The sequence below is a fragment of the Salmo salar genome, chromosome 03 (genome assembly GCF_965601325.2).
Source record: "Salmo salar chromosome 03, fSalSal1, whole genome shotgun sequence".
Classification (NCBI taxonomy): Eukaryota; Metazoa; Chordata; class Actinopteri; order Salmoniformes; family Salmonidae; genus Salmo; species Salmo salar.
In genome coordinates this window covers 101859103-101873988 of record NC_138293.1, presented here as the reverse complement: position 1 = coordinate 101873988, position 14886 = coordinate 101859103, and the positions used below count along the sequence as shown (strand labels likewise).

Sequence of the window (14886 nt, the reverse complement as noted above, 5' to 3'; positions counted from 1 at the left end):
AAAGTCAGTCCTCCTGTTTAGGAGTTGGTATGAAAGTCAGTCCACCTGTTTAGGAGTTGGTATGAATGTCAGTCCACCTGTTTAGGAGTTGGTATGAAAGTCAGTCCACCTGTTTAGGAGTTGGTATGAAAGTCAGTCCAACTGTTTAGGAGTTGGTATGAAAGTCAGTCCACCTGTTTAGGAGTTGGTATGAAAGTCAGTCCACCTGTTTAGGAGTTGGTATGAAAGTCAGTCCTCCTGTTTAGGAGTTGGTATGAAAGTCAGTCCACCTGTTTAGGAGTTGGTATGAAAGTCAGTCCTCCTGTTTAGGAGTTGGTATGAAAGTCAGTCCACCTGTTTAGGAGTTGGTATGAAAGTCAGTCCACCTGTTTAGGAGTTGGTATGAAAGTCAGTCCTCTTTATAGAACCTCACTCTCGGCTTGGTTGAGCCCAATGGGACATTGCTGGTCAAGACCTGAAATGGGTTGTGAAGTAGTATGGACATATTGATGGAACAAGGTCACTAAACTGGTGGTTAGACAGGGTAGATCCAAGAGCCTGTGCTGTCATCTAGAGGGGGTTTCTCTGTACTGCTTGACACATGGAGACTCAATGGAGGCCCAGTGCAAGTGCTCAAAGTCTGGCCCAAACAATTGTTTGTCAGGCTGGGATCTATAAAGCAGTATGTTCTTCAATTAGATGCCAACTAATATTCCAACAGGGACAATAGGTGGGGCAGGAGGAAGAATGGTGTTCCTGATTCATACAGGGACAATAGGTGGACAGGAGGAAGAATGGTGTTCCTGATTCATACAGGGACAATAGGTGGACAGGAGGAAGAATGGTGTTCCTGATTCATACAGGGACAATAGGTGGACAGGAGGAAGAATGGTGTTCCTGATTCATACAGGGACAATAGGTGGACAGGAGGAAGAATGGTGTTCCTGATTCATACAGGGACAATAGGTGGACAGGAGGAAGAATGGTGTTCCTGATTCATACAGGGACAATAGGTGGACAGGAGGAAGAATGGTGTTCCTGATTCATACAGGGACAATAGGTGGACAGGAGGAAGAATGGTGTTCCTGATTCATACAGGGACAATAGGTGGACAGGAGGAAGAATGGTGTTCCTGATTCATACAGGGACAATAGGTGGACAGGAGGAAGAATGGTGTTCCTGATTCATACAGGGACAATAGGTGGACAGGAGCAATAATGGTGTTCCTGATTCATACAGGGACAATAGGTGTACAGGAGGAAGAATGGTGTTCCTGATTCATACAGGGACAATAGGTGGGGCAGGAGGAAGAATGGTGTTCCTGATTCATACAGGGACAATAGGTGGACAGGAGGAAGAATGGTGTTCCTGATTCATACAGGGACAATAGGTGGACAGGAGGAAGAATGATGGTCCTGATTCATACAGGGACAATAGGTGGACAGGAGGAAGAATGGTGTTCCTGATTCATACAGCCAGAGGAAGAATGATGGTCCTGATTCATACAGGGACAATAGGTGGGGCAGGAGGAAGAATGATGGTCCTGATTCATACAGGGACAATAGGTGGACAGGAAGAAGAATGGTGTTCCTGATTCATACGGACAGGAAGAAGAATGATGGTCCTGATTCATACAGCCAGAGGAAGAATGATGGTCCTGATTTACACTATTCCTCTTTTTTCTTTAGAGCTTCAGATTGAGATTGTTGTTATTCTCCAATATGTTTTTCTTCAGTGTTGCACTCTGGGTTCTCCAAGGGGAATTCACCCCCTGTTCTCCTCTTGACAGTTGTAGCCCCAGGCTTTTGGTGGGAATTGTCCACTGTTGGTATGAATTTATTTGGTCCCAAAAATACTAGTTTTAGCTGAATCCCCAGTTAGAATCCATGTGGTTCATTTTAAAGTTACTAAAAAGATTAAAAGTACATTTATAAAATGAGCTCCTGACGTTTCACCACAATAGGCTTCTTCAGACAATGGAAAAAGCTAATCAAAGCCAAAGGAGAGCGAAGAGCATCATCCAACCTGCCTACACCGGCCAAACCCGGACAACACTGGGCCAATTGTGTGCAAACCTATGGGACTCCCAATCACAGCCGGTTGTGATACAGCCTGGATTCGAACCAGGTTTGCTGTAGTGACACCACAAGCACTGAGATGCAATGCCTTGGACCCAAGTGTTCCTGATAATCAGCCCAGATTATGGATGCCTGTCCATACATTGGCAGTAAAAGAGGGTAGAAACAGAAAAGCATATAACTGTAGATATGTGGTCTTTACTTGAGTGTGTTTCAGCAGGGTGAGGTCAGAGAGATGTTTCCAAGTCACTATTTTTCTGAACTCATAAAATCCTTTAGACAATCTGATGGGATGGATGTTCAACCCCATTAAAATGACCATAAGGTCTATATAGAACCTTTAAGTTAATATAACTTATAAATCATGAGCCTCATCTTGAGGAGTCACCTGTGACAGTATTCATAAAGAGTAGGATAGCTGATCTAGGATCAGTTTAGCCTTTTAGATCATAATGAATCAGATTACATGGAGAGGGGGGATCTGATTCTAGATCATAATGAATCAGATTACATGGAGAGGGGGGGGGGATCTGATCCTAGATCATAATGAATCAGATTACATGGAGAGGGGGGGATCTGATCCTAGATAATAATGAATCAGATTACATGGAGAGGAGGACCTGATCCTAGATCATAATGAATCAGAATACATGGAGAGGAGGGACCTGATCCTAGATCATAATGAATCATATTACATGGAGAGGGGGGACCTGATCCTAGATCATAATGAATCAGATTAAATGGACAGGGGGACCTGATCCTAGATCATAATGAATCAGATTAAATGGACAGGGAGACCTGATCCTAGATCATAATGAATCAGATTACATGGAGAGGGGATCTGATCCTAGATCATAATGAATCAGATTACATGGAGAGGAGGGACCTGATCCTAGATCATAATAAATCAGATTACATGGAGAGGAGGACCTGATCTAGGATCATAATGAATCAGAATACATGGAGAGGGGGGACCTGATCCTATATCATAATGAATCAGATTAAATGGACAGGGGGACCTGATCCTATATCATAATGAATCAGATTAAATGGACAGGGGGACCTGATCCTAGATCATAATGAATCAGATTACATGAAGAGGAGGGAACTGATCCTAGATCATAATGAATCAGATTAAATGGACAGGGGGACCTGATCCTAGATCATAATGAATCAGATTACATGGACAGGGGGACCTGATCCTGGTTCAGCACTCCTCCTTTGAGACACTGCCTTTATGATACTGTTGTAAAGTCTAGTTACAGCAGGTGTTTACTGCCATCTAGTGGAAGATACCAATAAAACAATGTATTATCGGTGTTTGGAGACGGTTGAGCTGAAACAGAAAGTACATTTGTTATTTGGTATGTTATTTCCTCATTTGAAAGTGAAAGTAAGTGTGTAGCCTACGCCGTTATAAAATTCCTGTTGAAACTGTGACGCACATTTCTCTGCAACATCAGAAGTAGGATAAATGTGTTGATTTGAAGGACAGAGGGGAAGACTCTGGTAAGTTTAGGCTACATATAAACACACCGACAGCGTTTTGCATTTTGGTACATTACATTCATTTCCAACGAAACGCTGCGTTTGCCTTGCAGTTTTGCGTTCCAGAGGCATTTGCCATGCGTTCAGTGTGGTGCATGTTGCATTTATCGAACATATGCATCAAACTGTATGGGTGGACGTCTTGACAGAAATGGTAGCAGAAGTTGAATGTTGAACTTTTGTTGCATACATATCCAGATGATGCTGTGTAATATTTAGCACAAAAACCCTGTCAGTGTGTTCGAAGGCATAAAAAAATGGCTAAACGATAATTAACAAAATACAAAGTTGAGTAAACTCTGTTTTATAAATAAAAGGTGCGTAAGCGCGTTTACGTGGGTTTACCCTCCACTACATTCCCGCTGATGTGGTGTGCAGCGTAGAGTACATAGTCCTTTAGTCTCTATGGGCCAGAGGGCCAGTTGGTGAGGGCCACAGCATAGTCCTTTAGTCTCTATAGGCCAGATGGCCAGTTGGTGAGGGCCACAGCATAGTCATTTAGTCTCTATGGGCCAGTTGGTGAGGGCCACAGCATAGTCCTTTAGTCTCTATGGGCCAGATGGCCAGTTGGTGAGGGCCACAGCATAGTCCTTTATTCTCTATGGACCAGATGGCCAGTTGGTGAGGGCCACATCATAGTCCTTTAGTCTCTATGGACCAGATGGTGAGGGCCACAGCATAGTCCTTTAGTCTCTATGGGCCAGGTGGCCAGCTGGTGAGGGCCACAGCATAGTGCTTTAGTCTCTATGGACCAGATGGCCAGTTGGTGAGGGCCACAGCATAGTCATTTAGTCTCTATGGGCCAGTTGGTGAGGACCACAGCATAGTCCTTTATTCTCTATGGACCAGATGGCCAGTTGGTGAGGGCCACATCATAGTCCTTTAGTCTCTATGGACCAGATGGTGAGGGCCACAGCATAGTCCTTTAGTCTCTATGGGCCAGATGGTGAGGGCCACAGCATAGTCATTTAGTCTCTATGGGCCAGGTGGCCAGATGGTGAGGGCCACAGCATAGTCCTTTAGTCTCTATGGGCCAGGTGGCCAGTTGGTGAGGGCCACAGCATAGTGCTTTAGTCTCTATGGACCAGATGGCCAGTTGGTGAGGGCCACAGCATAGTCCTTTAGTCTCTATGGACCAGATGGCCAGTTGGTGAGGGCCACAGCATAGTGCTTTAGTCTCTATGGACCAGATGACCAGTTGGTGAGGGCCACAGCATAGTCCTTTAGTCTCTATGGGCCAGATGCCCAGTTGGTGAGGGCCACAGCATGGGGAAATAAACTGTTCAGATGGGGGTCTACTTCATCACTGCTAACTCAAACTGTCTTGATTTAAATAAAGACAATTTATATAAACAATTTCTGTAAAGATTAAAAAGTATATAACCTGTAAATCATTTGTCTAATCTTGAGGAGTCACCTGTGACAGTATTCATAGGAGTGCTGATCTTCTTCTTCTGTGTATTTTATATGGCGGTTGGCACCAACTTTAAGGTGCATTACTACCACCAACTGGTCTGGAGTGTGGACCAGAGACAGTGAAGGTCTGAATCATGGATCATAGAGAGGAGGACCTGATCCTAGATCATAATGAATCAGATAAAATGGACAGGGGGACCTGATCCTAGTGAATCAGATTGCATGGAGAGGAGGACCTGATCCTAGATCATAATGAATTAGATTACATGGAGAAAAGGGACCTGATCCTAGATCATAATGAATCAGATTACATGGAGAGGGGGACCTGGTCCTAGATATTAATGAATCAGATTACATGGAGAAAAGGGACCTGATCCTAGATCATAATGAATCAGATTACATGGAGAGGGGGACCTGATCCTAGATCATAATGAATCAGATTACATGGAGAGGAGAGACCTGATCCTAGATCATAATGAATCAGATTACATGGAGAGGGGGGACCTGATCCAGCCTTGTGTGACCCAGTCTCAGCCTTGTGTGTCCCAGTCTCAGCCTTGTGTGTCCCAGTCTCAGCCTTGTGTCCCAGTCTCAGCCTTGTGACTACACTTCCCTCTCTTCTCTCTCGGCCTCAGGACCTCCCTGCCCCCACCTTTTCCTGGATCTTATACAGGGGTCTTCCCTTACTCTTCCTGTTCCACAACTCTTTACACTTATTTTAACCACTGTTCTTATTAACCCCTTTGCTTCTGCTTTACTGATTGACAATTTACTGATTGACAATTCCACATGAGCTGGTACCCATAGGAACATCACACATACCCCCATCTGTTTCACCCTACACAAGCACTGCTAAACCTCATACAATACATCCTGTCTGCTCTGACAAACACATACCCCCATCTGTTTCACCCTACACAAGCACTGCTAAACCTCATACAATACATCCTGTCTGCTCTGACACACACATACCCCCATCTGTTCCACCCTACACAAGCACTGCTAAACCTCATACAATACATCCTGTCTGCTCTGACAAACACATACCCCCATCTGTTTCACCCTACACAAGCACTGTTAAACCTCATACAATACATCCTGTCTGCTCTGACACACACATACCCCCATCTGTTCCACCCTACACAAGCACTGTTAAACCTCATACAATACATCCTGTCTGCTCTGACACACACATACCCCCATCTGTTCCACCCTACACAAGTACTGTTAAACCTCATACAATACATCCTGTCTGCTCTGACACACACATACCTCCATCTGTTCCACCCTACACAAGCACTGTTAAACCTCATACAATACATCCTGTCTGCTCTGACACACACATACCCCCATCTGTTTCACCCTACACAAGTACTGTTAAACCTCATACAATACATCCTGTCTGCTCTGACACACACATACCTCCATCTGTTCCACCCTACACAAGCACTGTTAAACCTCATACAATACATCCTGTCTGCTCTGAGACACACATACCCCCATCTGTTCCACCCTACACAAGCACTGTTAAACCTCATACAATACATCCTGTCTGCTCTGACACACACATACCCCCATCTGTTTCACCCTACACAAGCACTGTTAAACCTCATACAATACATCCTGTCTGCTCTGACACACACATACCTCCATCTCTTTCACCCTACACAAGTACTGTTAAACCTCATACAATACATCCTGTCTGCTCTGACACACACATACCCCCATCTGTTTCACCCTACACAAGCACTGTTAAACCTCATACAATACATCCTGTCTGCTCTGAGACACACATGAATTTAAGCTCATCAGTGCTGCACAGGAGTCAGAGCAGATGACTACCCTGTCTGGCCTCACCTCCTCCACCCACTATCTTACCCTCTCAAGCAACCTTAGATCAATCCCTGTTTGAGGGAGAAACCAAGGTGGGATAGCAGGAAGAACCACAGAGGGGCTTAACTCCCTTTGTTCATGTTCCCAGCACTCTAGGAGCTCCTTTTTTCTAGGATGTGTACATTTATGTTCTTGTAGATTTACCCGATATGTCATGGCTAGCTGTTGTCTTCTTAACTTCAACGGCATCTCTCCCAGCTCTACCTGCATCGCTGCCACCGGGGAAGTCCTGAGTGCTCCACAACATATTCTTAGGGCTTGCCTACGTTAACACAGAACCAGAGCCAATACTCCCTCTTAGCTGTCCTAATGATCTTCCTACCCTGTTGTCTCAGAACCAGAGCCAGTACTCCCTCCTAGCTGTCCTAATGATCCTCCTACCCCGTTGTCTCAGAACCAGAGCCAGTACTCCCTCTTAGCTGTCCTAATAATCCTCCTACCCCGTTGTCTCAGAACCAGAGCCAGTACTCCCTCCTAGCTGTCCTAATGATCCTCCTACCCTGTTGTCTCAGAACCAGAGCCAGTACTCCCTCTTAGCTGTCCTAATGATCCTCCTACCCTGTTGTCTCAGAACCAGAGCCAGTACTCCCTCTTAGCTGTCCTAATGATCCTCCTACCCTGTTGTCTCAGAACCAGAGCCAGTACTCCCTCTTAGCTGTCCTAATGATCCTCCTACCCTGTTGTCTCAGAACCAGATTCTTAGGGCTTGCCTACGTTAACACAGAACCAGAGCCAATACTCCCTCTTAGCTGTCCTAATGATCCTCCTACCCCGTTGTCTCAGAACCAGAGCCAGTACTCCCTCCTAGCTATCCTAATGATCCTCCTACCCTGTTGTCTCAGAACCAGATTCTTAGGGCTTGCCTACGTTAACACAGAACCAGAGCCAATACTCCCTCTTAGCTGTCCTAATGATCCTCCTACCCTGTTGTCTCAGAACCAGAGCCAGTACTCCCTCCTAGCTGTCCTAATGATCCTCCTTACTACTGCTGCTGCTGCTGCTGCTGCTTGTATATATTGAATCAGGTTCTGGTAATTATGGGACCTTTTCAACATTCTGAAAGCCCTGTTCCTTCTCTTCACTGCTTCTCTACACTCTTTATTCTTATATACTCTTTCTCCCCCTGTACCCATAGGAATCACCTGCCTTACTCTTTATCCCCCCTGTACCCATAGGAATCACCTGCATTGCTCTTTCTCCCCCCTTTACCCATAGGAATCACCTGCCTTACTCTTTATCCCCCCTGTACCCATAGGAATCACCTGCCTTGATCTTTCTCCCCCCTGTACCCATAGGAATCACCTGCATTACTCTTTATCCCCCCTGTACCCATAGGAATCACCTGCATTGCTCTTTCTCCCCCCTGTACCCATAGGAATCACCTGCATTGCTCTTTCTCCCCCCTGTACCCATAGGAATCACCTGCCTTACTCTTTATCCCCCCTGTACCCATAGGAATCACCTGCATTGCTCTTTCTCCCCCTGTACCCATAGGAATCACCTGCATTACTCTTTATCCCCCCTGTACCCATAGGAATCACCTGCCTTGATCTTTCTCCCCCCTGTACCCATAGGAATCACCTGCCTTGCTCTTTCTCCCCCTGTACCCATAGGAATCACCTGCCTTGATCTTTCTCCCCCTGTACCCATAGGAATCACCTGCATTGCTCTTTCTCCCCCTGTACCCATAGGAATCACCTGCATTGCTCTTTCTCCGCCCTGTACCCATAGGAATCACCTGCATTACTCTTTCTCCCCCTGTACCCATAGGAATCACCTGCATTACTCTTTCTCCCCCTGTACCCATAGGAATCACCTGCATTGCTCTTTCTCCCCCCTGTACCCATAGGAATCAACAGCCTTGCGCCCCCTTTTATTTCTCCTCTTATTCCATCATTGACTGTTTCTATATCTGAATAGAGATCTACCTGAGACAGCTCCTGTTCACTCAAACTGACTCCACTACGCATTCCCCAAATATCCATCTCCTCAGTCCATTTCCTACTGAATCCTCCTCCCTCAACCCTACAGTACACAGGACAGGATAGTGTTCACTACCCACTGTAGATTCATCCTCCCTCAACCCTACAGTACACAGGACAGGATAGTGTTCACTACCCACTGTAGATTCATCCTCCCTCAACCCTACAGTACACAGGACAGGATAGTGTTCACTACCCACTGTAGATTCATCCTCCCTCAACCCTACAGTACACAGGACAGGATAGTGTTCACTACCCACTGTAGATTCATCCTCCCTCAACCCTACAGTACACAGGACAGGATAGTGATCACTACCCACTAGATTCCTCCATAACCTCCCAGGAGAGCTGATCTAGGATCAATGTATCTTTTTATATCATAATGATACTGCTGCTCCAGAGTGGCCCAGCGGTCTAAGGCACTGCATCTCGGTGCTAGAGGCGTCACTATAGACCCTGGTTTGATTCCAGGCTGTGTCACATCCGGCTGTGATTGGGAGTCCCATAGGGCGGGGCACAATTGGCCCAGTGTCATCAGGGTTAGGGTTTGGCGTGGGTAGGTTGTCATTGTAAATAACAATTTGTTCTTAACTGCCTTGCCTAGATTAATAAAGCTTTAAAAAAATATTGAAAAAGTTATTGAATTAAATCACCTGACTGTTTGGATGTGTCTGTTACTAAACTGTTTTATTTCTAAGAGATAATGAATAAAATAATTAGTTGTCACTGTGTTAACCACAATCAACATGCTGGATCTCTGTTTAGGGGTCAGTGCTCTAAAATGAGTCTCTCTGGGGAGAGAGAGGAGGCGGTCCCTGCCTCTAAAATGAGTCTCTCTGGGGAGAGAGAGGAGGGGGGCCCTGCCTCTAAAATGAGTCACTCTGGGGAGAGAGAGGAGGCGGTACCTGCCTCTAAAATGAGTCACTCTGGGGAGAGAGAGGAGGCGGTCCCTGCCTCTAAAATGAGTCTCTCTGGGGAGAGAGAGGAGGGGGTTCCTGTCTCTGAAATGAGTCACTCTGGGGAGAGAGAGGAGGGGGGCCCTGCCTCTAAAAGGAGTCTCTCTGGGGAGAGAGAGGATGGGGGCCCTTCCTCTAAAATGAGTCTCTCTGGGGGACATGAAAACAAAACTAAGAGGTGAGCTGACAATATTGTTTTTTAATCAGAAATGATTGCTTATGGGAACATATTATATACTGCTCCAAAAAATAAAGGGAACACTTAAACAACACAATGTAACTCCAAGTCAATCACACTTCTGTGAAATCAAACTGTCCACTTAGGAAGCAACACTGACAATACATTTCACATGCTGTTGTGCAAATGGAATACACAACAGGTGGAAATTATAGGCAACTAGCAAGACACCCCCAATAAAGGAGTGGTTCTGCAGGTGGTGACCATAGACCACAACCCACACAAGTGGCTCAGGTAGTGCAGCTCATCCAGGATGGCACATCAATGCGAGCTGTGGCAAGAAGGTTTGCTGTGTCTGTCAGCATAGTGTCCAGAGCATGGAGGCGCTACCAGGAGACAGGCCAGTACATCAGGAGACGTGGAGGAGGCCGTAGGAGGGCAACAACCCAGCAGCAGGACCGCTACCTCCGCCTTTGTGCAAGGAGGAGCACTGCCAGAGCCCTGCAAAATGACCTCCAGCAGGGCACAAATGTGCATGTGTCTGCTCAAACGGTCAGAAACAGACTCCATGAGGGTGGTATGAGGGCCCAACGTCCACAGGTGGGGGTTGTGCTTACAGCACAACACCGTGCAGGACATTTGGCATTTGCCAGAGAACACCAAGATTGGCAAATTCAATACTGGCGCCCTGTGCTCTTCACAGATGAAAGCAGGTTCACACTGAGCACATGTGACAGATGTGACAGAGTCTGGAGACGCCGTGGAGAACGTTCTGCTGCCTGCAACATCCTCCAGCATGACCGGTTTGGCGGTGGGTCAGTCATGGTGTGGGGTGGCATTTCTTTGGGGGGGCCGCACAGCCCTCCATGTGCTCGCCAGAGGTAGCCTGACTGCTATTAGGTACCGAGATGAGATCCTCAGACCCCTTGTGAGACCATATGCTGGTGTGGTTGGCCCTGGGTTCCTCCTAATGCAAGACAATGCTAGACCTCATGTGGCTGGAGTGTGTCAGCAGTTCCTGCAAGAGGAAGGCATTGATGCTATGGACTGGCCCGCCCGTTCCCCAGACCTGAATCCAATTGAGCACATCTGGGACATCATGTCTCGCTCCATCCACCAACGCCACGTTGCACCACAGACTGTCCAGGAGTTGGCGGATGCTTTAGTCCAGGTCTGGGAGGAGATCCCTCAGGAGACCATCCGCCACCTCATCAGGAGCATGCCCAGGCGTTGTAGGGAGGCCATACAGGCACGTGGAGGCCACACACACTACTGAGCCTCATTTTGACTTGTTTTAATGACATTACATCAAAGTTGGATCAGCCTGTAGTGTGGTTTTCCACTTTAATTTTGAGTGTGACTCCAAATCCAGACCTCCATGGGTTGATAAATTGGATTTCCATTGATTATTTTTGTGTGATTTTGTTGTCAGCACATTCAACTATGTAAACAAAAAAGTATTTAATAAGATTATTTCATTCATTCAGATCTAGGATGTGTTATTTTAGTGTTCCCTTTATTTTTTGGAGCAGTGTATATAACTGTTCTCTATTTTAGATGTGTATGAAAATGTGTTTTTTTGCAAAATGCTATATATCCACCTAGATATCTATATATCCACCTAGACATCTATATATCCACCTAGATATATATATAAATATATAAATATATATATATATCCACCTAGATATCTATATATCTACCTAGATATCTATATATCTATATCCACCTAGACATTTTTTTATCCACCTAGCTATCTATATATCCACCTAGATATCTATATATCCACCTAGCTATCTATATATCCACCTAGATATCTATATATCCACCTAGTCATATCCCCTAGTATCATCCACCTACATATCTATATACCCACCTAGACATCTATATACCCACCTAGATATCTATATATCCACCTAGACATCTATATGTCCACCTATATATCTATATATCCACCTACATATCTATATACCCACCTAGACATCTATATATCCACCTAGATATCTATATATCCACCTAGATATCTATATATCCACCTAGATATCTATATATCCACCTAGATATCTATATGTCCACCTAGACATCTATATGTCCACCTAGACATCTATATATCCACCTAATTTGGCTGTGATATGTGGTACCACCTAGATATCTATATATCCATTGTTTAGCAGGAATGGAATGTTGGTATCCTGTATATTTGACTGTGATATGTGGTACCACCTAGATATCTATAGATGAACGCACTTACAGATGCCACCTTAATTTGAACCAGTTTCTCACAGCAGGAAAATAACAGAAAAGGTGCATTTTTATGTGGATTATAATTAAGGGACATTTTTTGTAAGGGTTGATCCTTTTTTCATGAGGGCAAATCAGTCTGATATTTTTAAGTGGAAATTGCAAACATTAGAAGCCTTTATAAAGCCTTGAAGTGGTTTAGTAATTTACAACCATTTCTGAAAATGGATATATAGAAATGTAATGTTTGTCTCTGTTGTGTTGAAGCCCAATCAAGCAGGAGAGACCAGCCTCCCCTGTTCCCAGCTGTGTGTCCATGAAGAGTGACTGGTCTATGAGACATCCTATACAGTTTAGAGAGGGAGACTTTTCTACTGAACAAAGGTAAGAAGAACTCATGGGTCATGGTCAGTGAGTTAAACAACACTGTCTCTAGTCATTTCTCCTCTCCCATTTTGTGTGTGTGTGTGTGTGTGTGTGTGTGTGTGTGTGTGTGTGTGTGTGTGTGTGTGTGTGTGTGTGTGTGTGTGTGTGTGTGTGTGTGTGTGTGTGTGTGTGTGTGTGTGTGTGTGTGTGTGTGTGTGTGTGTGTGTGTGTGTGTGTGCACTCCCTGGATGAGGAGATGTAATCTCTGGTCAATTTTACCCCTACCTACATGTACATGTTACCTCAATTATAGTCTCATTATTACCCCAACTACCTGGTACCCCTGCACATTGACTCAGAACTGGTACTCCTTATAGTCTCATTATTACCTCAACTACCTGGTACCCCTGCACATTGACTCAGTACTGGTACTCCTTATAGTCTCATTATTACCTCAACTACCTGGTACCCCTGCACATTGACTCAGTACTGACACTCCTTATAGCCTCAACTACCTGGTACCCCTGCACATTGACTCAGTACTGGTACTCCTTATAGTCTCATTATTACCTCAACTACCTGGTACCCCTGCACATTGACTCAGTACTGGTTCTCCTTATATTCTCATTATTACCTCAACTACCTGGTACCCCTGCACATTGACTCAGTACTGGTCACTCCTTATAGTCCTCATTATTACCTCAACTACCTGGTACCCCTGCACAATGACTCAGTACTGGCACTCCTTATAGTCTCATTATTACCTCAACTACCTGGTACCCCTGCACATTGACTCAGTACTGGTACTCCTTATAGTCTCATTATTACCTCAACTACCTGGTACCCCTGCACATTGACTCAGTACTGGTACTCCTTATAGTCTCATTATTACCTCAACTACCTGGTACCCCTGCACATTGACTCAGTACTGGTACTCCTTATAGTCTCATTATTACCTCAACTACCTGGTACCCCTGCACATTGACTCAGTACTGGTACTCCTTATAGTCTCATTATTACCTCAACTACCTGGTACCCCTGCACATTGACTCAGTACTGGTACTCCTTATAGTCTCATTATTACCTCAACTACCTGGTACCCCTGCACATTGACTCAGTACTGGTACTCCTTATAGTCTCATTATTACCTCAACTACCTGGTACCCCTGCACATTGACTCAGTACTGGTACTCCTTATAGTCTCATTATTACCTCAACTACCTGGTACCCCTGCACATTGACTCAGTACTGGTTCTCCTTATAGTCTCATTATTGTTATTTTATTGTGTTACTATTTCTTTTTTTTATTTAGCTAATTGTTCTTTCTTTTTAACTGCATTGTTGGGAAAGGGCTCATCAGTAAGTATTTGAGAAATACAATTTGATTTGATCTGAAGGTCATTGGCAGAAACACGTCATTGGGTCTAACGATCGTCTCGTGCTGAACAGATCATGTTCGGATGTTGAAGCCCGGTGGCTAAGAATAACTCCCTAGAAAGGCAGGAACCTAGGAAGAAACCTAGAGAGGAACCAGGCTCTGAGAGGTGGCCAGTCCTCTACTGGCTGTACTGGGTAGAGAGGAACCAGGCTATGAGGGGTGGCCAGTCCTCTTCTGGCTGTACTGGGTAGAGAGGAACCAGGCTCTGAGGGGTGGCCAGTCCTCTTCTGGCTGTGCTGGGTAGAGAGGAACCAGACTCTGAGGGGTGGCCAGTCTTCTTCTGGCTGTGCTGGGTAGAGAGGAACCAGACTCTGAGGGGTGGCCAGTCCTCTTCTGGCTGTGCTGGGTAGAGAGGAACCAGACTCTGAGGGGTGGCTAGTCCTCTTCTGGCTGTGCTGGGGGGAGATTATAAGAGAACATGGCCATTAAGTTCAGATCGTTCTTCAAGATGTTCAAATGTTCCTAGATGACCAGCAGGGTCAAATAATAATCACAGTGGTTGTAGAGGGTCAACAGGTCAGCACCACAGGAGTAAATGTTAGTTGGCTTTTCATAGTCAAGCATTCAGAGGTCGAGACAGCAGGTGTGGTAGAGAGAGAGAGAGAGAGAGAGAGAGAGAGAGAGAGAGAGAGAGAGAGAGAGAGAGAGAGAGAGAGAGAGAGAGAGAGAGGGAGAGAGAGAGAAAGGGCAAGAGAAAGAGAGAGGGTCAAAACAGTAGGGTTGGGACAAAGTATCACGTCTGGTGAACAGGTCAGAGTTCCATATCCTCAGGCAGACCAGTACAAACTAGATCAGCAGCACTACAAGGTAT

General features: G+C 45.4%; 1 protein-coding gene across 2 annotated transcripts in view; it reads left to right on the top strand.

Moving 5' to 3' along the window:
• Positions 1–3376: 3376 nt before the first annotated feature.
• Positions 3377–14886, top strand: part of LOC145877445 (NLR family CARD domain-containing protein 3-like) — a 37571-nt gene continuing 26061 nt past the window's right edge. Inside the window, exons 1-3 of one of the 2 annotated variants that reach the window (XM_082972963.1) lie at positions 3377–3566; positions 9662–10030; positions 12539–12655. In XM_082972963.1, coding sequence (XP_082829089.1) covers positions 9678–10030; positions 12539–12655 — 470 coding nt within the window. In that variant the 5' untranslated portion in view covers positions 3377–3566; positions 9662–9677. The remainder of the gene's footprint in view (positions 3567–9661; positions 10031–12538; positions 12656–14886) is intronic. The other variant, XM_082972964.1, reaches the window with a different exon arrangement.